The 24,866-nt window shown below is 43.9% G+C and overlaps 1 protein-coding gene across 3 annotated transcripts; it reads right to left on the reverse strand.

The window, feature by feature from the left end:
* Positions 1–218: 218 nt before the first annotated feature.
* On the reverse strand, positions 219–24,711 carry IMMT (inner membrane mitochondrial protein). 3 transcript variants are annotated; one of them, XM_037387117.1, is made up of 15 exons: positions 24,557–24,711; positions 18,106–18,182; positions 17,489–17,678; positions 15,816–15,936; positions 15,056–15,133; positions 13,888–13,989; positions 10,943–11,079; positions 9,824–9,927; positions 8,178–8,313; positions 7,231–7,360; positions 5,184–5,198; positions 3,375–3,598; positions 2,026–2,157; positions 1,507–1,636; positions 219–1,176 (listed from the first exon to the last, which is right to left on the reverse strand). In XM_037387117.1, exons 1-15 carry the CDS (start codon positions 24,599–24,601, stop codon positions 566–568), a joined length of 2,232 nt encoding a protein of 743 aa, XP_037243014.1. In that variant the 5' UTR covers positions 24,602–24,711; the 3' UTR covers positions 219–565. The 3 variants fall into 3 exon arrangements, with proteins under 3 accessions (XP_037243014.1, XP_037243009.1, XP_037243023.1); XM_037387112.1 differs by having other exon boundaries at positions 15,056–15,136; XM_037387126.1 differs by lacking the exon at positions 5,184–5,198 and having other exon boundaries at positions 15,056–15,136; positions 24,557–24,710.
* Between the last annotated feature and the right edge of the window lie 155 nt (positions 24,712–24,866).

Below are 24,866 nucleotides of genomic sequence, written 5' to 3' on the forward strand. Positions count from 1 at the left end.
TTAAGTACTCATACAGGGGTGTGGGGGTTTTCTTACAGATTACAAGAAATGTTAATTTCTTACTAATTAATGAATAGATGTATTAGATCAATGAATTCTCCCTCTGTGAAAGGAGTAACAGAGATAAGTTTTAACTTCTTCAGGTCGGTCACGGAGAAAGGCTGATTTTACGCTGCCCAGCTGTATGTGATGCTTAAATAGGAGACTGAACAGCAGGAGAAAGTGGTTGAAGTCTTGTTTTATTCAGCTGACAAAATGGCAAATCATTAATGGCAGGTTACAAACATTATTTTGGTTGGATCACAAGCCCGCTTGGTAAGATGGGGAAACAAAATTCTTACACAAATTGTAGAGAAGCTTCCTGAAATCGGTTGTCATGGTAACTCAAAACCAATAAAAATACAACAGGAAGTGAAGTTAAATACAACGCAAGGAAACAAGACGGTACCCGTGCTTTGATTTAATGTTTCCAGCCCCTGCCAACAGTGTGGTTTACAACCCTTAGAAGATCATGGGATTTCTTTCCGGCACAAAGAACTGCTGAACTGCCCCCAGACCTACCATCCTAGCTCTGCACTTGAGTTGTTCCTAACCCCACAGCACTGGCATAGGCTGTCAAGATATCCACAATTTGTTTTGTTTCTAGGGTCATTCGAGCTTCGGTCAGCCAGTCGTGTGCCACTCTCCTAGACTCTCCTCTTAACTGGTTGACAAATTTAGCCGCCAGCTCCAGATCTCCGTGTTCGATGCAATACGAAGCATAAGACAGTAATTTAAACGTATCCAGGTCGTCAGGGCTGAGCTCGGCAGGTGGCTTCAGCTGTTGAGGGTGAAACACAAGCAGCGACTGCAGGTAAGACAGGAAGTACTGATACAAGCTGTTTCTTGTTTCATCGATCATAGCCACACGTTTGGCCAGTTTTTGGACTGTGTAGAAACGTGCTCGGAGGGCCTCTTCGCTGTACACTCCCCGCGTCAGAGACTCCTGAGGGAGAGCTGCTGTTAAGGCTTCTGTAAACGCGTTATCAGAGCAGCTGGCTTTGATGGCCTTCACCGCGCTCTCCAGTGGTTCTGTGGGACTGTCCCCGGAGGCTGTTTTCATGCAGTATTTGAGCGCTTCAACGGAAAGCCACAGCTGGTGGGCCTTTCTGGCTTCCTCTTCTGCTACTGCGTGACCTGCAGAATAAACCAAGAGGACTCTCAGCTGGGGCACACGTACAGGAAGAGCGTTTTGAATACAAGCAGCAAAAGCCATCCCTCTAAACACTGCTTTCAAAAGCAGCCACCCCCTCAGCACTTGAGCTTAAAGCAAGTCTGTTCCGCAATTCAGGGCTGGAACAAGACAACGGCTTTTGGGAGAACCAGCTTTAGAGGCGCGCAGCTGGGATTTGCTGGGTGCCCTGTGGCAAACCCAGGCTGAGCCCGGGTTCAGGCACCCAGGGTTGGGTAACAGGCCTTTGGGGATCACAGCTTCAGTCGTTCAAGGAATGCGACTTCAGTGCTCACTCTCAACTGCTTGCTCAATTCCTTTCAGCCTGGCGTAGGCAGTGTTTATATCCAACGTGAAGTTGTCGAGCTGCTCCTGAGTAAGGCGTCTGAATTGCATTTCTTGTTCACTGAGTTTCTCCGATAAGTTCTGAAACAGAGCGAGATACACCTATCAGACCAGAAACAGCTGTTTAAATACATTTACCTGATTTTTAAGATGTTTCTATAAGTCTGTTGTTCTTGCTTGGGACAATGCATATAGTAAATACAATATACCAGTAAGAAACCTTATTAGGGTGAATTTAACAGTTACTACACTGTCAAAAATTTCTCACCTATAGCAAAAGCTTAAGGCGAGTCTGAATAAAACCTGTGTGTTCAGGCACTTTATGTCATCTCTTCAAAGAGCAGGCCTCCCTCCCCAGCCCACATTTCAGTCTCCCAGAAGACAGTTCAGGACTCCTGCCTTGTGAAGCGTGCACTTTGCAAGGGTTCAAATAATATCCCCTTATTTCCTTGGGGAGTCTTCTCCCTCACCTGCTCAAACTCCACCTTTAGTTCCTGCTCCTGGATCTTAAGAACATCTCTCAGATGGTCTGTGTGGGCAGCAGCCTGCCGCCGGAGCTGAGTCCTCATTTCGCTCTCCATCACCTCTCGGACTTCTTCAACCTGTACACACATGAGCCGTTGTTATTACACTGCTATTTTTCAACAGCTTGTCACACGCTATGATTATATCATACATCAGTACATGGTACATCTTACAGATTTTGTAGAAGTGGCATTGGCAGAGCCCATATTTCAACTTAAAAAGCTGCTGAGGTGCATTTTTATAGCTGAGCCTTTGTTAAAGAGGAGCTTCATGATCCATAATGGCAGTAACTGGTGGTTACCCACTAGTGCAGTTATCACAGTAGTATATATATAAAAAATACAGTAACGTGTCAAACTAAACACACAAGTGTTTATAACCCAGCTTCCAAACCAGACTTCACCTGTTCCCTACGCTCTGTAATGCTGTCCGAGACAGTCTAACAAAATGGTAAAAATGGTCATACCCCTTTTACCTGATCTGGTATACAACAGCCAGTTTAGCAGAAGGAGCATGGTGCAGGTTCATTTAGGAGCAGTTGAACAGTTTTCTGGTTTCCTGTTTCTTTTTTTTTTTTAGAAAGGATTGTGTCACTTCCAAACTTCCATTAAATGCAAAGATGACAGTTCAAGCAACTTTCAAAAAGAGCTCTAAATTAATGCCTCTTACTGCGATGCCCTGAACTAACAGGCTATAGGTGACATTCTTAGTTGCCCTCATTTGTGCAAATATTTCAGCTAGCAGCCGGTGTTGAATCCCATTTTCATAAACAGCAGGAGCATGTGGCACATGTGTCTGCTGCAATCCGGTATCTCAAAAGATAAAACCTCCAATGCCCAAATTCCTACATTTGTGCATTGCATTTGGTTCGCATCAGAAGTGGCATTAAAATTCATGAGTTTTCATAGTCCTTTTGAAAGAAATCAAATCCCAAACCACTGGCAAAGAGAACAGGATGGAGATGCCTCCTGGAGGCAGGACAGAAGGACAACGCAGCCCTAAGGTGGCCACGCTGGGTCAGATCAAGTATCTATTTTGACCCAGTAGTCCTATCTCCAACAGCAGACAGGAAACATGGAAAAGTCATTCCCTGTTTCGCCACATGGTGTTTCCATTAGAATTCTGGAGGAGTTCCCTTGCTCAACATCTCCTTTCCATGCTCAGCCTGGGGGTCACCCTATCGGCAGTCTCCCAACACTCAGAACATCCCGGCTGCTCTTCTGTGCACTCCCATTTAGCTCTTCTACATCCTTTATAAGCCAGAGATTCACCCGGGTGTGTGACGCCACTTTACCTTTTTCTCCTGTTCTATTTCAATCTCACTTTTGTGATGCTCCAGTGCTTTAGCCACAGCTGCCTCAAACGCCTTTTTATCTTCAAGTTTCTGCTTCTCCAGGGCTGACTCGATGTGCTGCTGTTCCCTCACTCGCTGCTCTGCCAGCTCCTTGTTTAGCTGGTCAATGCGACGATGGGCGTGTGCAATAAGAGAATTCAAGTCGTCCGTCGATAACTGGCCAGCTAAAGGAAACACGGAGCGTTAGGAAGGTCTGCAGGGAAACTGCCACCAGGTGCTTGTCCGCCTCCCACTCCAGCACTCCGAGGCTGCACACGGCTGAGCAGCGAGCAGGTTTTATGACAAGTTTTTCTGAGCACCTCAAGCCCTGGAGTTGTGCTAATGCCCACCCAATACCACCTTCTGAACCCCACCTACAAGCAAGTAGTTTCTATCCAGGAAAGAAATTATCTTTGTTTCTCTGAAATTACTCACAGCCATTATTTACACTCCCATATCCAGATCACGCTCAATTAGAGGAGACTGTTGACCACTCTGTCCGTTTCTTGGTCTTTACACCACCGTGTATCTTCCCCTGTGACAGCACTCAGGGCAGCAGGATATCTAAACCCCCCTGAGCATCAGCTGGGTACAAGCTTACGGAAATTTGATCCTGAGAACACCGAACTCACTGTGAGAGACAGCCAGAATTACACTCTCTCTTCAACCATCCTCCAGACCAACTGCTCCCCATCAGATTTCTTGCCCCAGTTTGTACCTTTCAGGTTTGTCTACTCGGAGTGCAGCAGGGGTCACAACCACACTATATTGGCTAAGAAGTTTGCCATTTCTCTGCTGAGAGAGGAGGTCGACACAAGTTACACCTGCAGCATTTGGTGAGCTGAGATTTGATGGCCTGAGAATGGCATAGGCTCTGTAAAGTGCCGCAGCTCGTTTGGCACTGGCTACCAGCTACATTGCCTGTATGGAAAACTAGGCACTACTCGGGAAAACGTTCCTGCAGGATCTGAAGGAAGTGAAATTCCACAGTCCTTCAGCCATCCTGCTGTGGAGTGCTGGGGAAAGGAATGGCACAGGAGGGCTCAGCGCAATGGTGCTCGCGTGTCCAGTGGGGAAGCTGATCAGCAGCACTAAGCTCAGCTGTTGAACTTTGCTACAGACAGAACGAGGTTTTACTGCACTCCGGTTTTAAATTACATTTCTTTAATCAAAAGGGGGGAAAACAGAATCAACGAGTTAACCAACACATCTAAAAATGAGTCGTGAAGATTAGATTTGGAGAATCAAGCCAACTTCAGGTTAAATGCACCTGGTTTTGGTGACGCAGCTCAGAGCGGCCCTGCGTGGCTTTTCAGGCATACAAAGTACCCAGACATTTCAGTGGCCTCAGCAGAAGCTGGTGCCTCCAGCACCTCTCTCAGGCCAGGACTGCTGCCAGGTGGGCCTCCTTGAGGACAAACGCCACCACACAGCCTAACCAGCATTAGCCAGCACTTCTGTTCCTCATTGGAATCTCAGCAGCACGCATCGACTGGCTTAAATTCACAAAGAGAAGTTAAACCTGGCTTTCACGAACCAGCAATCACACCGACCTGCAAAGTGCTGCCAAAGTCTGTGGTTTAAGCTAGACATGCAAAATTAGTGGAAAGGATCCCAAAGCATACCTCAGCCTGCAATGTTTCAGGAATGCCACATTTCACCCCTTTGTTGATACTGGCTGTAATTTAAAGCCACATACCACACAAACACGAAAAAGGACAAAGAGAAGGGAGGACATTCACAAGACCAGAACAAGTTACCGTAACTCACCTAAGTCAGTTATCTCTGCAACAGAAAGAGGAGAGGTTGGAAGAGTTAATGCACATTCACTACAGCAAGTCAGTCACCCAAAAGTAAAATAGAAAATGAAAAGCCTCTTATCTACAGTGACAAACATGAGTCCAAGTTTTTAGGAATTCAGGAAGAACAGTACGTCGAGTATGAAAGTTTGTATTACAGGCAAGATGTAGCCCAAAACATCCCAACCACTAAAATCACTTGTGGAAACCCACAGATTGACGCTGAAGTTTAGCCAAAGCAAGGAATACAAGTCTGAAGTAGAGAAGTGCAACAGGACACTGGAAATTTTAGTCCGACATTTCTAGGTTCTTATAAATCAGAAGCGGTTGGTTAAGAAACAAATTCCCAAGCACCAGTGAGTCACAGACCCAAACAGGTCAGTCCCATATACTTCAGTAGGTCTCATCGGTATGAAACTGAGTGCATGGAAGCTATCAGACTCCCCTTCCTCCCTCAAAAGGGCAGTGATCACAAAAGTCAAGAGATTGTCCCTTCATCCTGTGCATGGAAAAGCAGCTGCATCTCCAGGGTGCCCAAGTAAATTTTTTTCTTCAAAACTAATTCCCCAAAAGCAAACTCTGCAAATGACTTGTTAATTTAAAATGTTTTCACCACATGTAGTGGGTGGGTGGTTGGTTGTTGTTTTTTAAACAAAAACTGATCATTCCAGAGATCTGTATTCATTTAGCTAGGAAAATTACTTTGTGGACTAAGGTCCACCTTTCTAAAGCATAAAGCAGCATTAAGAAAGAGCACGTTGTAATTCTTCATAGTATACTTCAAGAAAACTACAAAGGCAGTATTAACACCACTTCCAAACAGTAGTTATCACATCTTGTGACTCAGAAATAAAGTCATGACAGCTCCCTCTGAAAGCTGAGGCTACAAAAGTCTGGAGATCACAATTTATGTAAAAACCCTGACTGGAAGTATCTGGGAAATGTTTTTTAGGGAATTAATTTTTTTTAACTACAACAGGCGATAACCACTCCGTGGACCTACGACACTTGAGTTCTTGCAGTAGCTTACCCACAGTAATGGCATATGCGCACGGCTCCTTCTGCACCTTTGCTTATCTTTAAAACAGAAATACAGGGAAGTAATGGTACCTGTGGGCACGGAACGTGCCAAGGGGATTACTGTGGGTGAGCTAGTTGTTAAACCATAACAATTTCATCGTAAGACCAACTCCTTTTCTGCAGCGCTACGGTGTATGAACATTTCCAGCAGCTGAAGGTAATACATTTATTCCTCTAGTAAGAGAGAAACGAGAAACTGTCTAACTATGCTTTTGAATCACATTTCACCCTTTTTTCTGTTATAAGGAAAGCAGAAGACAGCTAAAGTTGGAAAACCCAAGCACCTCAAATAAATACAAGCTCATAAGATCATCTCAGGCAAAGCACTGTAGTAGCAGTAATAGCATCAAAACCCCTGATGCCTTATTCCCTCCCTGCTTTTGTGCAGCACTGGCTATTGTTCAAGCTAAGTTACCATGTCAGTAGAAGTAATAGTAGTTACTTTAGAAGTAATATATACTGGGGTAGGTAGGGTATGAACAACGTCCTCTCTCTTTCAGTATATCTCTCATTTCAGTGATGATCTAGAGAAATTCAAGGAGTTCTTTTATCACCCTGTAATAGTGGTGTGTTGTAACCTATAATCCCAGGGAGAGGTGATGGAGCAACACTGATTTGATCCAGATCTGGAGTGACCTGGCTCTCTTCCTGGAATACCAGGAGGGAAGAGATGTTGAAACAACTACATGATATTTATCATACAAGAGCTACATTTTGTGAAACTCAGTACAGCACAGGTTGTTTCGAGAATTAATTAAAATAAGCTCAAGCAGGTGTTATGAAGAGCCTTGTGGACTGATTTTCACTTCAAACCAACCAAACAACATGGAAATCAGGACGCTGGACATTCAATTCAGTGGCTGTAGTTCCATAAACAACAGAAACCAAAGAGACTGGCATGTTACGAGCCTGAAGTAACCCTGCCATCAGAGACTTACTTAGCCCCTTCCAGCCAGGCTGCACGTCAGGGGTGATACTGTCAAGCTCTCGCTGAAACTCTTCCCTAGCTGTAGCCACAAGCTCATGATATTGAGCTACTATCTTGGCCTCAGACTGTGCTGCCTGAACCTGTAACAAACAAAAACGAGATTATTTTTCAAGGCAAGTATTGAAATCGGAGGCATACATAATTTAAAGCCAGGCCCTGGGTTTGTGGCAGATTTCATTACCCTCCAGCCCAACCAAAGCAAACTCACTTGGAAGAGAAAAAACCCCACCCTGCGATATCAAATTTCTCACGTACAGTAATTATAGCACACTGGAACTAGACGGCCAGTCTGCAGCCCAGACAGGACCAAGAGTACCTTAAATTCAGTTTATATATTTAAAGATCTCTAGCTCTTTATCTCTGCGTACAGCTGTCGTATAGGCCTAGTAAGCTAATCCTGTGACAGCTGCCCTCATCAGCAAGTTCTGGTGCTTCCACTATTAGGTTAAATTCACTCAAAACCACACCTGATAAATTATCAGCTGTCCTGCAAAGGGAGATAAATTTCACATTTCTTCCCTGGTCTTCTGAGCTTTCAAGTGATTTATCCACCGAGTCATTAGCGCACATTGCTCCTGCTCCTCCCTAACCTCGTACTCTCAGTTCCTCTCAGAATCAAATGAAGAGAGTTACGGGTTGCCCACAGAAAGGGCTGACACCATTCAAGCTGGCTGGAGACTTTTTCAGGACAGAGTTCCAGGTTCTCACAAAGATCTTGTCATGCCTGACTAATGGTAGTACAATCAGCTCAAAGACCGAGTGTAGCTAAAACGCAATGGAATTTACACTTTTGAAATATTTAACCTGCTATAGAGAATTTGGGAACGGGAGGTCTGCGCAAGCTGCCAATTAGCCTTTACTCTAATGGCAATTACAGACAGTCTGTGGAAGCATTACCTTTTTCACTACATTGTCCAAATCAACTATCATATGATGAAGATTTTCTTCTGCAGCAATAATATGAGATTTGGCTCCTGCAATCTGAGACTTCTTGGCATTCTCGATGACGCCTTTCATCTTCTCTAACTCTTCTCTGGAAAGAGAAGAAGGTGCTAATTATAATGCATGCAGGTGTCATGCCATAACCCCAAAGAAATGTTTACTTTATGCTGTCTGTATTTACAGGAAAAACTACTGGATAACTCTACTGGTGTTTCCCCATCTACCAGCTCTATGGCTAAGAGGCTGTGATTAAAGATTATTTTTTCCCCCACAGCCTGAAACCTAAAGATGTCAATGTGTCTATTCCACATAAAATGAGAAATACTTCTACTGCAATTAGTACTGAAGACTCAGCTGGAGGGGGAAGATGAAAGAAAGTTAACTGAAAGGAGTTAACGTTAGTAAAACTAAGTTAGTATTAGAAGGCAGACATTTCCATCACATAACAGACTATCAAGGAAACATTTTTAATATAGACTGCTTACTCTTGCAGAAGTGTTTTGGACATGGTGACTGGTGGAGATAAATGAGGATGGGAGAAAATTTATAGAGCTCTGTAAAGATAGATTATTTTTTTGTAATTAAGAAAGAACCACTTTCTTCTAGCATAACTGGAAATAAAGGAAGAAGTGAAAAAGCGTTCCTTTTCCAAATCCATTCAAACCAAGGGAGGTTTCTAACGACCTCACTGGAATAAGGAACAAGTTTTAAAATAAATTAATAAGTAAACAAAAGCAAAGGCATCCAGTAGAGCAATAGAGAATGAAAGCTGGCACATCTGGGGTTTGCACTGACCTCCTAATGGGTTTTAGTCAGCACAGCAACTTCAAAGATAAGTTTATAACTTTAATAGCAACTGCACAGCTTCAAGGATGATGCTGCCCTATTAGCCTCAGATGCATCAAAGGGTTTCCACATTTATTTCTATCCTCATTACAAGGGCAACTTGGAGAGATCTGTCATCTCATTTTTGCTGCTATGATCTCTACGCAATGAGTTCATGCACCAAACTGAACGCACATCAATGTGGTTCACACAGAACCTAAGCTTACCAGCAGCGCTCCACTGCAGAATTCAAGTTTTTCTTAGCCACGGGCTTAGTAAAAATCTAACCTCCAAAGCAACTCTGCTGACAGATGGAACTGCCAAATGACGCTGTAAGGTTTCATTTTTCTTTACAACTAAAATCAGCTAGTCATGTTACTGACTCAATACCCAAAGAGTGCAGTCATGGAGTTCTTACAATAGATTTTATATATGACAAAATTATCCAAAAATAATACTAGAAGGATTATGGATTTTTTTGAATTTTACTTGATTTACCAACCAACACTATAGGTAAGTAATAAGGAGATAAAGTTTTTAAAAAGAATAAAAGGACTGTACCAGACTCTTTGGTACACTGAGGACTATGTGCACAGGCACCCAAGATGTACGTGTTGCAAATTAAAATATTCATTAGTGCATTAAACCCTTTTTTTTTTTTTTTGGCACAACTGTCAGTTTAATATGAACACAGGTGACTGCATACTTGTCTGCCAGCCCTTGCACGGGCAACGCACACTTACCACTCAATAAGGCTTAAAACCCAAGGAACTTACTTGGCTTTCAGAAGAGCATCAGCAGCTTCATCCACTGCTCTCCTCCGATCCTTCAGCGCTTCTTCCAGAGTGCGCCACTGAGATGATTTCTTCTCCCCAGCAGCCTAAGCACAGATTCCCAATCAGGGTCATTACAATCATTAAATAAAGAGAGTTATCAGAAAGGAAAGCCTGTAGAGATTCGTATGTCACCACACATTTCACTGAGATTGAGCAACACTCTTCTGTTTTACCAACAGAACAGCACAGCAGTCGGTAAAAGCGTTTACAAATTATTTTTCTCTTCCAACATTTTGTTTTGGTTTTGTTTGATTCTTAATAGTTTTTTTCCCACCTGAGCAACAGCCATTTGTCCACACAGAAGAGTCTGCGTGAGGATCACTATGGTGCCACAATGGTTTCAGGGGAAACCTCTATGTGTACTGAAGTACTGCAATACATTTAAACTGCTTTTAAGCTTAATACTTAAGAGTTGCTTAATTTTAAAGCTTAATACTTAAGCTTAAAAGCAAACGCTTACACTTTTTTTACTAACTACTAGATTAAATCTCAACTGCTTGTTTAGTTGCCCACATACCCCAGCTCAATTAACTGAATTATATCCTGTACTCCAGAACTGAATAGGCAGTACCAATTCCACACAAACCCTGTCATTAGCACACCAGAACCATGAGTGGGATCACTCATACATCCCCTACTCATTTCCAGACGAGAAACAAACAGTCCAGCAAGAAGATTTTGGCAAAGGGAATAGTTCAATGGAATTATCAGAGTGGACAGCATGATAACCCAACTATACCTAGGTAAAAAAGGGGCTTGGGAATTAAAATACAATGAATTAAAATGTAACGTGAAGACTATGAATGCATTAACTTGAACTTTTCTTTTTGCAAAAGAGAAAGAAAGGAACTTGGGGAAAAAAACAACTAAAATTCAAAAGCAAAACCACTGTATTATTCAACCACACCACATTTCACAAGTGGAAAGATTAGTTAAAACTGTGATAAAAGGCACTGCAAGAAAAGCTTCCAAATTCATTTTTAATTGTGAGATTAAAAGTTTTTCTGAACACAATAAAAAAAAAAAAAAAAAAAAATTGCCCCGGTTTGTGCAGTCTACCTCAGAATCGTCCATAGCCTCCTTCAGTATTTGTGAATGGGCATTCACTGCTTGCACAGCAGACTCCTGGGCAGTAATGGCCTGAAGGGTTACACGAGCAGTTGTGTTTAGGGCTCCTTCTAGAGTTGCTGCAAGGGCTGGGAAAAAAAAAAAAAAGTCAATAAAACTATAAGGAAAAGAGCTTTATATTTAGTAAAATAATGCTACATCCTCTGCATCTCCTTACATTTTCTATGACCTGAAAGAGTTGGTCAGTTTGGGAACTACATCGCAGCCTACAGAAGAAGAAAGGTCACCAAAACTCGCCCCTTACTTAGAAAAGGGGCATTGAGGCGCACGTCTGGACTTACAGCAATAAAACTACTCAACAGAAAACCTTTGCCATGTTTCTGCAGCAGGGTGCATTTAGTCCAGTAGGTAGATCTCATCTTCACTTGTTATAATGGTCATTAAGAGAAAACAAGTTAATTTTCCTATCTTCCACAAGGAAAATATATTCCAAATAGAGTTAACCTTCCTAGCCAAGAAGGCGGTGGCCCCTGCTACCTGTTCCTATTGGTACAGAAGCACAAATGGGCTATTAATTATTCAAGCTGCAACCAAACCAGAATGGTTGATTGGAGTGAGCAATGTCTGCCTTCCTGGAACCAGACACATTTCTAAGTAGTGGGGTAAGTAAATCCACCTTTCCAGTAAATAATCCTCCAGATTTTTTCAGTGTAACGTCTCAACTTCTTCACTTGCAGAAGCAAGTCCTTGTACGAAGCAGACAGCTAATGACAAGCCTCTTGTTTCTGTTCAAGCTGCTCTTCTACACCACACAAAGCTCTGAACATGAGCAAGCAGCAGCAGACCACAACAAGTCTACTCCAAGGCCATTTAAGTCCAGGCTTGTGGATCCTCCTCATCCCTCCTGTGCAACAGCTAGAGGCTCAGACTCTGGCTGAGGACCAAAGCACTCTGAGGGAAGGCTGAGTGTGGTCGACACATCTGCCAACACCCCGTCTATGTGCACAGTGGTCAGACAGGTCAGGTCAGACACAGCACACTGCGCCAGCACCTCTGCCACCATCAGCCCTTTCCAAGCAGGAAGAGTTACAGAATGAAACAGGCCGTAGCTCCCACAGCAAGCTGAAGCAGGTCCAGTAAGTGGCCTCAGTACTGTTAAACTCCCTTTCAAGCCTATTTTCGTTGGCTACACCTATGTTAACAGTAAACTTTCACTTACTTTAAATGCAGCTTCTGTTCAGCATCCTTGTAGTCAATGCCTCTAGCCCAACCACCCCAAAGACTCCTTCCCTCACCGCAGAAGGTCTGCAGAACCACTGCAGTCAGCAGTCCCTGCACTGCCAAGTCAGAAGTCATCCTTCAATACCCATCCGTTTCTCCAAGAGGACAGTCTCCCTCGTCCTCATCATCACCAGCTGAAGGAGGACACGGAAGCTTTCTCACACTGCAAGCAATCCACAGCTTGAGCTGGGTTTGCTTTCAGAAGGAAAGTATCAAGGTAGCTGGCTACAGATTGCCCAGGCATGCTAGACAGCAAAACACCATCTACCAAAAAAATGTCTCTATTTTTCTGGCTTCCCCTCAGACAAACCAGGCAAGGACCCAAAAATCTTGATTAAACAATCATGCTGCAGCCAAACCAAGACCAAACAGCCCAGAAGTATTTAAAATCTAACAAACCAAGTGGGGAGCGAGGGGGGGGATGCAAAACTCATTGTTTTGAGCAAGACACACAAGGAGAACGTGAGTTTTGGGACACAGGAAAAGCCAGACCACCTCTCAGTAATACAGCTGGATTAATAGGTCTGAGTCAGGACCCAGGCAAGGAACTGTCATAGTTTCCAACCCAGAACCTACAGGCAACTCTTCCCAGAGCCTTGAAACACCGTCCCTGAACCACTACCGAACAGGTCTGCAGCAGCTCAGTAGACAAGGACCTGAGGACCCCAGAACATGGCAAACTGAACATGGGTCTACAGCGTGCTCTGCAGCAATGAGTCCTGTGAACAGGGCTGCATCAAACAAACACACACCCTACAGATCAAGCAAAGGACTGATTTTCCTCTAATTGGCACTTACAAGACCACAACTGGGCTACAGTGTCGCATTTGTGAGCCTCAGTATAAGAAAGACGCAAACAAACTGGGGAAGAACAGCGGAGAGGCACTGTGGTGGTTAGGGGATGGGAGCACATGACAGATGACAGGCTGAGGGATTTAGGCTGCTTCTGGCCTAAAGAACAGAAGCTGAAGGGGTATCTTAAGTGATGCCTTCCACACCTAAAGGGGTGTTACAGAAGACATTGAACCAGATTTCTCAGAGGTGCCCAGAGAAAGGGCAAGAGGCAACAGATCCGAGTGCAGCAAGAAAAATTAATTGGATGTTACCAAGTTCTGCATTGTAAGAAGTGCTGGCAAACCTGCTCAGAGAAGTGGAAAAATCTCTATCCTTGCAGAGCTTCACACATCCAGAGGAGAAGCCTTGAGCAACCTTCCTCCAGAAGGATCATCATACTTTTAGAGGGTGGTTGAACACTGGAGCAGGCTTCCTAAAGAGGCAGTCGATGCCCCAGGCCTGTCCCTTAACACCATGCTTTAACTTGGGCAGCCCTGAACTGGCAGTTGGACTGGATGATCATTATAGGTCCCTTCCAACCAAAACAGTCCACCCTACTGTAAACTGCCCCAACTCTCCAAGCAGGGGGATAAAACTACAGACCTTGGAGGTCCATTCCAATCCAAAATTTTCCGTAATTGTTTACCTCTTAGTTACCTGTTAGTGAGTGGAAGAAGCTTCAACACCACTCATTCTGCCAACACAACACAGGGACAACAACAAAGAGGTGCATGACTAACTTCGAACTCTAAACTTAATACAGTCCAACAAATCTACTGTCACATACAACGCCTACAGGAAAACTAACAGTATGGACTTACCTGCTATCTTCTCTTGCTCTTCTTTGTCTTGCTGGGCAAGCCGGGCTGCAACTTCTTCTGGTGACCGTTCTTTTATAGCATGGGAACCTTCATGTTCTTTACCTATTCAGAAGTTAAAAAAAAAGTTAAACTGTTTAAGTGGAGAGTCCAAATTAGAATGTGGATTACTTGTAGGGAAGTAATTTTCTTTTGAAAACTAATTTTTATAGTCTGTATCACTTTATAAATCTTCTGCATGAAGCCATGATGAAACTACTTCAAGCGGTTTTTATACCCATAATTACAAAGGCCGGTCTCACATCTTAAAGGTAGTAATATGGATACCTCGCATGCATCTGTAGATTTTATGTTGTCGAATTACAAAAATACACAAGATTCAGAAGTGAAAGGCAAAGCAAGAAGCAAAATACACTTATGGAGCCAAGTCTAAGTTTTAAGTGAACATCTGTTCTGATTTTTTTTTCAGTTCTCCTCTGGCATGCTTAGAGTCCAGACAAAATAAAGATTAGTGAATCACAATTATACTCTATTGCCTAGCCTAAGGCTACTCAAAATGCCTGTAAGAGTGAGCACTAACCTAAGTTTACATTTGCACTGAGGAGAGACTCCAGACCTCTCAGCCTCAAGCTGCAACAAAACCTATCAGGTTACCCTTTAATAACGCTGATGCTAACTCTGAGGAACATCTTCACTTACTGCTGGCATACATTTTTAGGAGATGTGTTCATACATAAAGAAATCAATATAATCTCATCCGGAAGACACTACTGTATAGAAAGAGACTATCACATAGAAGCTAGTGTTTCTTGCTGAGCTAAACAATAAATGCAGTGCCTTTGCTTGGCTCTGGGCAGACACACTTTTCTGAACAGCAATCAGAAAGCCACAAAGAGCAGAGGCAAACTGGACTGCACAAGTTCCAGTTCAGCATGAAGGCAGGCTTTCCTCTTGCATTCACACCTATACCTGTCCCAGCATCAATCTCAGCTTCTTAGCGTGTTTAAAAAAAAAAAATAATCTATTAATAGATGATGGAAGTTTTCTTCTGTGAAAGACACAAAGAATCACACCTTTAAAACTAACAAATACCAACACACAAGTAAGAATTTATGCACTTGAAGCTACAGGATTTTGCTTTTCTTCATCGTGTTCATATGATCTTTTTCACCTTCTTGGGTCTGTATCCCCGGAGCTGGCATCGACACGGCTACACCTGTTGCAGAGATGATCTGTGCTGCAGCCTTGCCTGCTGTTCGATACAGTTACAGAAGAAAACCAGTCAGTATACATGCGCTACAATGTAAGAACAGAGATGTAAGACTTTTCTTCCCCCGCCCCCCCCCCCCTCTGTAGAAACATATGGTTTGGAGACTGATATTATTATTCCCAGAAAAAGAGAATTTCCTGGACAAACTGCAACCAGATATTACACATACACACACACGTGGCCAGGAGAGATAAACGTAAAAAGATGACATAAGTGCTCCTCTCTAAACCAGTTCCATTTGATCTGCCTTTAGAGTAGCTCAGTAATTGTGTAAAATTAAGCTTCTTGCGCTTGCAAGAAGAGGTAAATGGCCTCAGAGTCCAACACCCACAGTGCTCTTCCTTCTGAGTCTCAAATCTAAAATATGCAGGATAGTAATTGTTTACCTTCGATACCAAATATTCTATGAAGTAAGTAAATTTCATAAAAAATAGCCAAAAAAAGCCAATGGCATTTTAGGAGAAAAAAAACAACAACAACAACAACAAAACAAACCCAAACACCAACTTATGACTGAAAAGAAAATAACATTAATTCTAAGAAATAACAATTTACTCATCTTCAATAATTCCAAAGGACTACTTTAACCTACCCTAGCCAGTATGATATAGGAGATCGTTGGGTCCTTTGCTTCTCACTACATGACATTCTATACATTTACCTTCTTTTTCTTCTGAAGGAGCAACAGCTTCTGTTTTGCTTATCTGGGATTTGGTAGCAGGTTGTTTAGACTCTTTCATTACTTCTGCTACAGATGAGATCTTCAGTGGACCTTGCTGTATCTTGAAAAGTCAAGAACAAGAAACATCATCAGTTTTCCAAACAGCTTGTGTCTCATCGATCCCATTATAACAGAAAAGAACATCTCACGTCCAGACAACTGTATTAGAAATTTAAACTTCAAGGTACACATGAAAACAGTAGCAAGGCCATTATCATTTATTGCTTTGATTTTTAGTTTAGAAGGAATCTACAGTTTTCACCTCTCCAAAATGGAAGGTGTAGTAGCAGTTTTCATGACAAACAAATACTAAGGTATGCATAAAAAACAAGTAATTCCATGTCCCAAATATTCCAAACACTTCTGAGTGCGCTGGACACTACAGATAATGCAGAAACTGTAACAATCACATGCACATGAAGGTCTGAAACAGCTCCAGAAAGCATATTTTGATTATTTCCCCTTGGACATTATTTAGTCTATACAGGTATATCTTAAATCAGTTCAGTTGATTATGGGAATCACCCCTCCCAGCCTGTCCAGTTTCTAGGCAGTTTCTTTTGAAGTTGAGTGGAAAAAAATACATAATTTTTTTAAAGATATGTGACTACATAATTAGAGATATGTTTTTAAAAAAGAACAAACATGATGATTTTGCCTGGATATCACTGAACAGAAGATGCTACAGGCATGGTGTGGGGTTGACAGGCATGCATGACTTCACTGATTTCCCTTTGAAAGGATCCAGATGCTAGTGTTCGGGGCAGACAAACACTTACTCAAATATTTTGCGAGGTTTTATGATATTAATCCTTTAATATTCACCATGCAAAGCCACCAGGCAAAAATGAAAGCATGTGAGTCAGGACCATGACTGGGCAGGTGGTAACTTTGTCAACTGACAAGTCCATTTTACAAAATTTACTAGTGCCTGGGAGACATTAAGAGCTTGGATGATCGCATGTCAAGTGAGCTAAAACCAGAATAGATACAGTCTTGGTTAATTGATATTCTCCCATTCATTAAGAACAGCTTTCTTAAACTCCAGTTTAAAATACTTCAGGTTTCTTGAAGGTCAAATGGCTCCTGAAAGCTCAGGACAATTACAACCAGAGCAGCTTTCTGGCATTCTTGGATAATTAGAAAGTGTTTGTTTTCAGACGCAGGAACACAGAAACTTCCAAATTCAATTTCCAGAGCTGTGCTGAAGGCAGTATCAGGTCAGCCTTTCTGCAGGGTCATGTCACCAAGATTTCAAAGTATGATGCTTATGCATGGCTCTATACCATTCAAAAATGTTCTCAGTCCTCTTTAAAATAAATTTCAGCTTACAGTAAGTTTTCTAATCCTGCTACATCACAAGTAAAAATAAGTTTCACAACCCAAAGACCACAATCGCAAGATGATGATGGCAAATGTACAAGCATCACTGTTATGCAGCATGAAATAGTGCCTCAGTTCATAATTCTTAAAACTTCTTAATTTAAGATTTCTTAAAAATTCTTAAATTCTTATCACACAGCAAAATGAATCAGAATTTGAGAACTAAGAGCAGATGCTCTCTTTAAAAAATAAGGAAACTGAAAGGGTGGGGGTGAATGGGAAACACTTACCGGTTTCTTTGGCATCGGTGCACTATAAGATGCAGGACCAAGTGCCATCTCAAAGAGTTTATCAGAGTAGGGAACAGCCTTCTCTACGCTCTCCCGGAACTGCGTGTCATAGCTGGCATACAGGACGGTTCCACCTACTCCTCCACCCACAAACAGGACACCTGCACCAATGACTTTGCCTACAGAGACACTGAGGGGGAAAGAAGAGTGAAAGTTAGGATAAACATCAAACTGTGAGTCTTAAGCTTACGGCTGGGGACAACCACTCCGTTCCAGAAGTTTGCCAACAAACCCAGCGCCTACTGGGTTTTGAAGTGTTTTTTTAAAACCACTTTCAGCATCAGCAAAACCCTGGTACCGTACTGGTTCATGACTAATGAAAAGATAAGACAGCAACCCACAACCTTCCTAGTAAATACTGATCATGTTGATTAGCTTCCTTCAAACCCAACTGAATCAAACAAGGAACACACAACACCATGAGAATAAGAGTTACTCAACACAAAAAAAACCATCCCACTGCTACCAATACGCTCTCGTTTGACACTAAGGAGCAGATTCCCTCTTGCTCAACACAACAGAAGAACCAATTCCACCCTTCAAAACCTTCTACGTACCCAGACTCTCCCGAGGGGGTAGCATATCCACGGTACAGTTGTAATGGACGGAGTGACACTCTCCCACACCGGCTATTCTGCAAGGGGTAAACGAGGCAAGAGTTAAGCAGTGAGCACATTTAAACATCCCTTCACCTCAACAGCAGTACCGGATCGTTTGCTCCATCACCCCATCTTGCACACCCTCTGAAGGAAAGCAGCAGCTGGCACTAGGGCAGTGATGCTGGGGTTTGTTTTCCCTGAACAAAGATGATGAGCTTTATCACATGCAGCTCATAGGTTAAGATTTAAGTAGTAATCAGGCATTTTGAAAAACAAGCCAAAAAAAAACCCCCACAACTAAACCAAACCTAAAACCTACCCCAGCTTATGCATTTATTTTGCCTATTTATGTTCCCCACCTCCCGTCTGGGCAGGACAACTGCATTAGTTCAGATGTTCAGATTCTCTTCAACAATCACGTGCTAGAACAGCTTGGCTGCGAGCAGCGCAGAAGACAACAGCAGTTACTGAAATACTTAAAACTATGAAAACCTATATTTAGTACTTAAAACTATTTCTATTTCTGAAGACATATAAGCGGTTCTCTTTAAGCTTGCAAACCAATACTTCCTCTTTAAAAGAATTAACAACGCATACACTTTCCAGATAGACTTCGGATTATAATATAAATTAAATCACTATATGAAGAGTGATATTTCATTATATTCTACTTAACAGAAATAAGATTACCCAAGATTTTTATCTTCTTTATATTTTAGCTGAGAATTAAGATTTACCAGAAAGACCGGTTAAGCTGCTGTAGCCTACAGAAGGAAAAATGCTGTCCTTCTCAGGTCTTTTTTTCGCCCCCCACAAGAACCGCTAAAAGAGAAATACAGGACTCACAGAAAATCAGTGTACACGGCACAAAAAGAAATTTTCCCATACTGGAGATATTTTTGCTAGGAAATTTTTCTTTAAAAACAAAAAGAAAACTTGGAGATGCTTCAATATAACAGAACCCTAGAAGATAAGTTTCTCTATTTCCTTCTGCATACGGCAATATGTAAAAATTACAGTTCTTGTGGTTTAGGTTCCATCCTTGTCCAACAGCATAGAGAGGATAGGCAGGAACACTGAATTCTTATTCTTTCCAGAAAGGCAGCCAAACCATTTTTAATTAGTAACAGAAGCATGTGTACAGCAACAGGAAACGTGCTCTTCTTACCCTTGAGACCTTCACAAGCCCTAGCTGTGCTCTGTGGTTGATTTTCTCATTACAATGGATAGAACAGGCAACCAAATAATAAATTCTGTAATATTTTCAATTATTAGACTTGATCGCCGCAGAAGCACACACTGAGGCTTCACTGCTTCTTTCAAGGGGAGCTTCACTAATAAAAGCCTCTTAAATCATTTTGTAATTGCCTGCTCAGTGTGCTCCTGACTCTCAACAGGTCCCTATTACACCATGAAGCACAGAATGAGCAAATTATTTCAGCACTACGCATACAGTTCAATCCAATAAAATAATAAGAAAAAAAAGTTATCTTCTGTGGATCAGGTCAGACTGAACTTTCAGTCCCTTCCAACACTTTGGCTGTATGTTATTTTGCCTAAAGCTCAACTGGATATAAGCTGTCACTCCCAAGCCCCTCACCAGGCTTTCTGGAGGTTATCTCACCCTGTCCCCACCAGCCACAGCAAGAGGGTGCTTACAGCAACTCACTCCCACATCTTGCTTGGGCTGGACTTGCCTTCTAGGCGATCCTGGAGGCTGCCACAGCTGTAACCTTGATGCCTGGGCCAGTTCACCCATTTTCACACTGGCTAAAACCCCTACTCACACCTAGTGATGGCAAACACCACCATACCCATTTAGTTCTCCCACCTTCAGTAAACACATCTGTTCCCACAATTAGGAACAGGCTACGCTTAGGGAGCTAGCAGGACAGGGGAGAAAACCTGTTTCTCCTAGTTCAGCACTTAAACTTTGTACACCAGGAGGGCCTTTTTTGGGTGGAATTACTGGTTTTTAGTTCAGATATTCTTTGGACCAGATGATCTTTTGAGGTCCCTTCCAAGCAGGGCTGTTTTACAACTAGCCAAATCTTCATTTTTATTCATCATTCATCAAGATAAGAGGAACGAAAATGCAGGTGCTAAATCTACGATGTTGGTTTCTCCCACTAGTGTACACGTATGGGGGTGATAACTAAACCCCAGTGAAGTCCCCACCAGCTCTTTCTTTCAAGATACTGCAACAAACAGAAATTACTGGAGCTGATCAGGGAACAGCAACCTGAAACCTTTAGGTATCAATGTTTTATGAACAGAAGCCCAAGTCTAATTTTCCTCCCTCACATCCAAATATACAACTACTACCTCCAAAAATCACTGATTTTTATTAAAAATAAGGTTTTTAAAAGCAGCATTTTTTGCTCTCTTTTGGCCATCATAATGATATTGCTTATATTTGCTTTATCACCGTAGTTTGGAAACTTACAGATAGTTTCTAACCTACCCTTTGCATAATTCCCATGCATTTGTCATATTTTAGACCCCTGTTATTTATTTGTAATAATGCCTCAAAGGATTTGGAAGAAATACATTGCATATGCTTTTCTATGCCCTGTAAAAGTAGAAATAAACCGCTTGCTGTCCTGCAGAAGAGAAGATAGAGAAAACCTTTTGGATAAGGCAACACACAGACAGCACAGATCCCTCTAGCAAGGGCACTACAAAACAACAACAGCTGTTGCCGTTTTGTTCTCCTCTTCAAGCAGTTCTACATGCTGTTCCACCTACTTCTTAAATGCTTATTATTTTACATTAATTACCTGCTAATTTATCACCATGAGAATCACTTTGCAGGGTACATCATACCTTCACTCTGGTTAATATCAAGAGCCCCAATGAGTCTAGCATTTCAGGTTATCCACACCAAGCTCACCCTGGCAAAGCACTCAGGACAGGCACAGCAGAACATCATTAAATACCATACTCTGCCTTGCAGGCTTGTACTTCACATGTCACTTCAAATAATCAGATACAGACACACCATCCTCTGCATTCATCCAGTCGAAGCTAAACATCTCCTCGCCAGCAGGCTCAAGCATCTTGCCTCAGAATTTGCAAAGAATAAGCCCGCAAGACACATACAGTTTTCTGCTACATGGGGTTTGTGTACTTACAACAGAAAAAGCAAAGCAGAAACTTTAGAGGAAATTCATCTTCGTAATGACAGAGGTTAGGTGTAACAGGGACATCTGACCACAGAACTCCTTAATTTTTTATTTCCCATCATTCAAGACTTCTGCCAAATAGCATTCCTTTTTACAAAAAGCTGTTTGGTTTTTTTTTTTTTTTTTTTCAAAGAAAACTACAGAAATACTCCAAGTAAGGGAAGAAGAGTCTCTCTGCAGCACTGTATATGCAGCTGAAAACATTTATGAAATCACTGTGATGAAGACCTGCTTCTCACAAAGCCACAACTTCAATTCACCTGTTAACAAGCTTACCAATCCTCCACGCACACAGCTCACAGAGAAGAGGATAGCATTTTTCCCAGTCTCACTACAAGACCTCTACTGAGATTTTTCCATACTTAAACCTTCACACTGCTCTGGCTTTAGGAACCAAGCAGCTGCTTTGCTGTCCCCATCCAGCCACACTCTGTTTCTCAGCAATCTGTCTGCTCATGCAACCGAGCATCATCAAGGACCTGTTACCCCACAGTACTGACCATGTCCAGCTCTCCTTAGACAACTGGAGTCTCTTAATATCACAAAACAGAAGCAGACTTGCCTCACTGTCAGCTTCCATATAACAGATATGTAAAAAGGGTTTATTTCCATTTGTAAAACATTGTTACTCCCAATGTTAAAAAAAAAAACCAAACCAAAAAAAACCACAAAAAACAACCACAACAAAAAACCACACATTTCTTTGTGGGCTGTATCAAAGCAAAACAATTAAGTTTTACTAGCTGAATAGTAAGGTACCAGTAAGGTACCAGTCACTCACAACAATGCCACCGTCAGGTCTGCAGGCAGATGACAAGGCTCTGGCCTGAGCTTTAGCTAACAGAGAAACTCCTGACCATGACATGAGACACAGCAAGTCTCATATCAAAAAAAAAAGAGTGACAAGAGTGCTGAAGGGGTAGGAAAGCCAAGAAAATGGAAGATGGATAATAAAATACAAAAACTGTGTAATTGCGGCTGCCTGGGGATCACCAGAGCTGGAATGGTGAATAAACCAATGCTGCTGCTACAGCAAGAATGTGTCTGTTGAATGTGGTCTCTCAGGCAGGAGGATGCAGGCAGCAAGGATGCCTTCCCTTATTAGCCAGGCAACAGGCAGCACAGCCAGATGGAGCATCCTGCTGTCACCACGCTAGTGCCCCTTTCAAGACTGACATCAGCATCTGCCCAAAACACTCTCAGCAGCCAGAGGGTCTTACTTCCATGACGGGAGTTTTCACTACTTGTGGAAAAGCTACCTAGTATCATCTCAGATCAGGTTAGCGCTTCTTGATTGGAGTCCACAGTTGTGCACCTCTTGCAAAACAAGTACTACAAAACATTAGTGTCTTATTTCCAGTTTCTGGCTCTTTCGTTAGCCAAAAAGAAACAAGTTTTAGCTGCAGAAAGTCCATGGGCTCAGCCACAGCCTTCATGTGTATACACCACAGTGTGCCACAAAGCTTCCTCTCAATATCAATAAAAATGAAGCAAAACATATAAGAAATTATTGTGGCTGAAACCTGGACACATTGCATGCCCACTTTTGCTGTTCAAACTAAATCTTTGTGTATTCAGTCTCATCAGAAAACATGAATAGGGATAAAGGAAAAAAAATAAGTTCTTTCTGGAAGTAAGGAAACAGCAAGGATACCGACACCAAACTTCACAGTGTGCTGTGGCATCTGTTTGCACAGTTATTCCATCAATGTTTACAGACCGAAGACACACTTCCAAGCTGCAAAGTGCATCAGTGGCTTTTCCAGTGCTGTACAGTCATTCCAGACACATTCTTTTGAAGGCTAAATATATGCAAATAGTCCTAAATAATAAACATCCACGAAAGGCTGTTTTCTGGCTTCTCAACTCCCAGCTAAAACCTTCCACAGGCTTGTAAACCCAGAGCCTTATTTTAGCGGGCATCAGATGATCTGGCCCAGAGAACTCTCCCGACTTAAAAAGCAGCAGAGGAAACGCCAGCTGATGTGGTGAAAAAGGTTGCTAGCTTTAAAGTGGTTTCCCCTCAACTACAAAGTCACTGGGGGATGAACACACAGCTTTTCCTTTGCTGAACTGTGTGAACAGAGTAACGAACAATGGAATTTAGAGCAGAGGATAAAAGCGATCTAATCAGATTATTTTTTGTTACTGTTAAGCAGACACCTGAAACACAAGTTGGGGCCTTAGCGGAGGAGTCACCCTCACCTATAAGCCCTTGTAGCTCCTTAAAGTTGGCCAACCACTTTAAAAATGCTCTGTAGCATATCATCACCCTCATCTCTGCTGAGGTCTGCAAAGGTCCCCAAAATAGGTCCAACGGGCACTAGTCATAGCATTGCATATTCTCTCCTTTTACTGTGAGGACTAAAGGACTCCCATAAGGGCCACTCAGTACTGCAAGCCCCCTCGCACCCGCAAGCTGACGTTACCCCGAGCACCGGGACCCCCCACGTTAACGACAGGGCCGGCCGGGCACACCCGCTGGGGTCAAAGCGGGGCAGGGCTGTGAGGTACCGGGTGCCGCAGGCCGGGGAGGCGCAAGGGAGGCCGCAGCAGGGAAGGCAAGGTCACGTCCTTCTCCACCAGCGAGCGGGCCCGGCCGCCCCACCACCGAGAAGCCGGCCGGCCGTGTGCCCCCGCCGAGCCCTGCAGCTCCTCCGGGCAGCGGCCGCTGCTGCCCAGCACTGCCCCGGGGGCAGCACCGGCGGGAGAGGCGGTGGCGGGCCCGGCCCGGCTGAGGAGACTACGGCCTCCAGCATGCACCGCGGCACGCCCCGCCCCTCAGGGGACTCCGGCCCGTTGGACGCCCGCAGCGGACTACAAGGACCGGCGTGCCTTGCGGGCGGCGCGCCCCTCCGAGCGCACCGGGCTGCCGCGCCGCACGCCGGGACTCGTAGTACAACCCGCCTTACCAGCGCCCAGCCCCCGCCCGCCCCGGCGCCCTGTTGGCACTCGCGGCCGCCCCTCAAACGCCGAGCAGCCAATCGCGGCCCGCGCGTGCCGAGTCATTCAGAGAAGACCGAGCCGCGATTAGAAGGCGCGCGGCGCCTCATGCCCCGCCTCATGGCTCCGCGCTGTCCCCACTCGCCCCCGCCAGCGGGCTCGGCACAGCCCGGGCCAGCCCGGTCCCTGAGAAGGCGGGCGGCCAGGCCTCGCCGGCCGGAGGGCGAACAACAGCGCAGGTGGCTCCCTCAGGGCTGCGCGCCGCCCGCCGCCCCGCTCACCTGCGCGGCCACAGCGACCCCCGCTCGGTGACACGCCCGCAGCATGGCCTCGGAGCCGGCGGCGGCCGGGGGCAGGCTGCGGGAAGGCGCCGTGCGCGGTAACTGCCAGCGCCGCCTGCCTCCGCCCCCCCCACCGCCCGTAACGGCGCGGCGCGCGTGCGCGGCGCCCGCCCGCCCTTCCGTTCCGCCAGGGGTGCGGCCGCTCGCCGCTGAGAGTGACGCGCGGCGTGTCCAATCAGAGGGGAAGGAGGCGGCGGTATGCAAATGTCCCGGCCCGCCGCCAGCGGCCGGCTGTCCCTGACGCGGGGCG

Source organism: Falco rusticolus, chromosome 1, assembly GCF_015220075.1.
Source record: "Falco rusticolus isolate bFalRus1 chromosome 1, bFalRus1.pri, whole genome shotgun sequence".
NCBI classification, from domain to species: Eukaryota; Metazoa; Chordata; class Aves; order Falconiformes; family Falconidae; genus Falco; species Falco rusticolus.

Excerpts from the sequence above, each read along its gene's own strand:
- IMMT (XM_037387112.1), bottom strand. The coding sequence starts at position 24,601 with ATGCTGCGGGCGTGTCACCGAGCGGGGGTCGCTGTGGCCGCGCAG. Across the intron at positions 11,080-13,887 it reads AGAGCAAGAGAAGATAGCAG|CCCTTGCAGCAACTCTAGAA; the intron begins GTAAGTCCATAC and ends TTTTTTTCCCAG. Across the intron at positions 1,637-2,025 it reads TAAAGGTGGAGTTTGAGCAG|AACTTATCGGAGAAACTCAG; the intron begins GTGAGGGAGAAG and ends GCTCTGTTTCAG.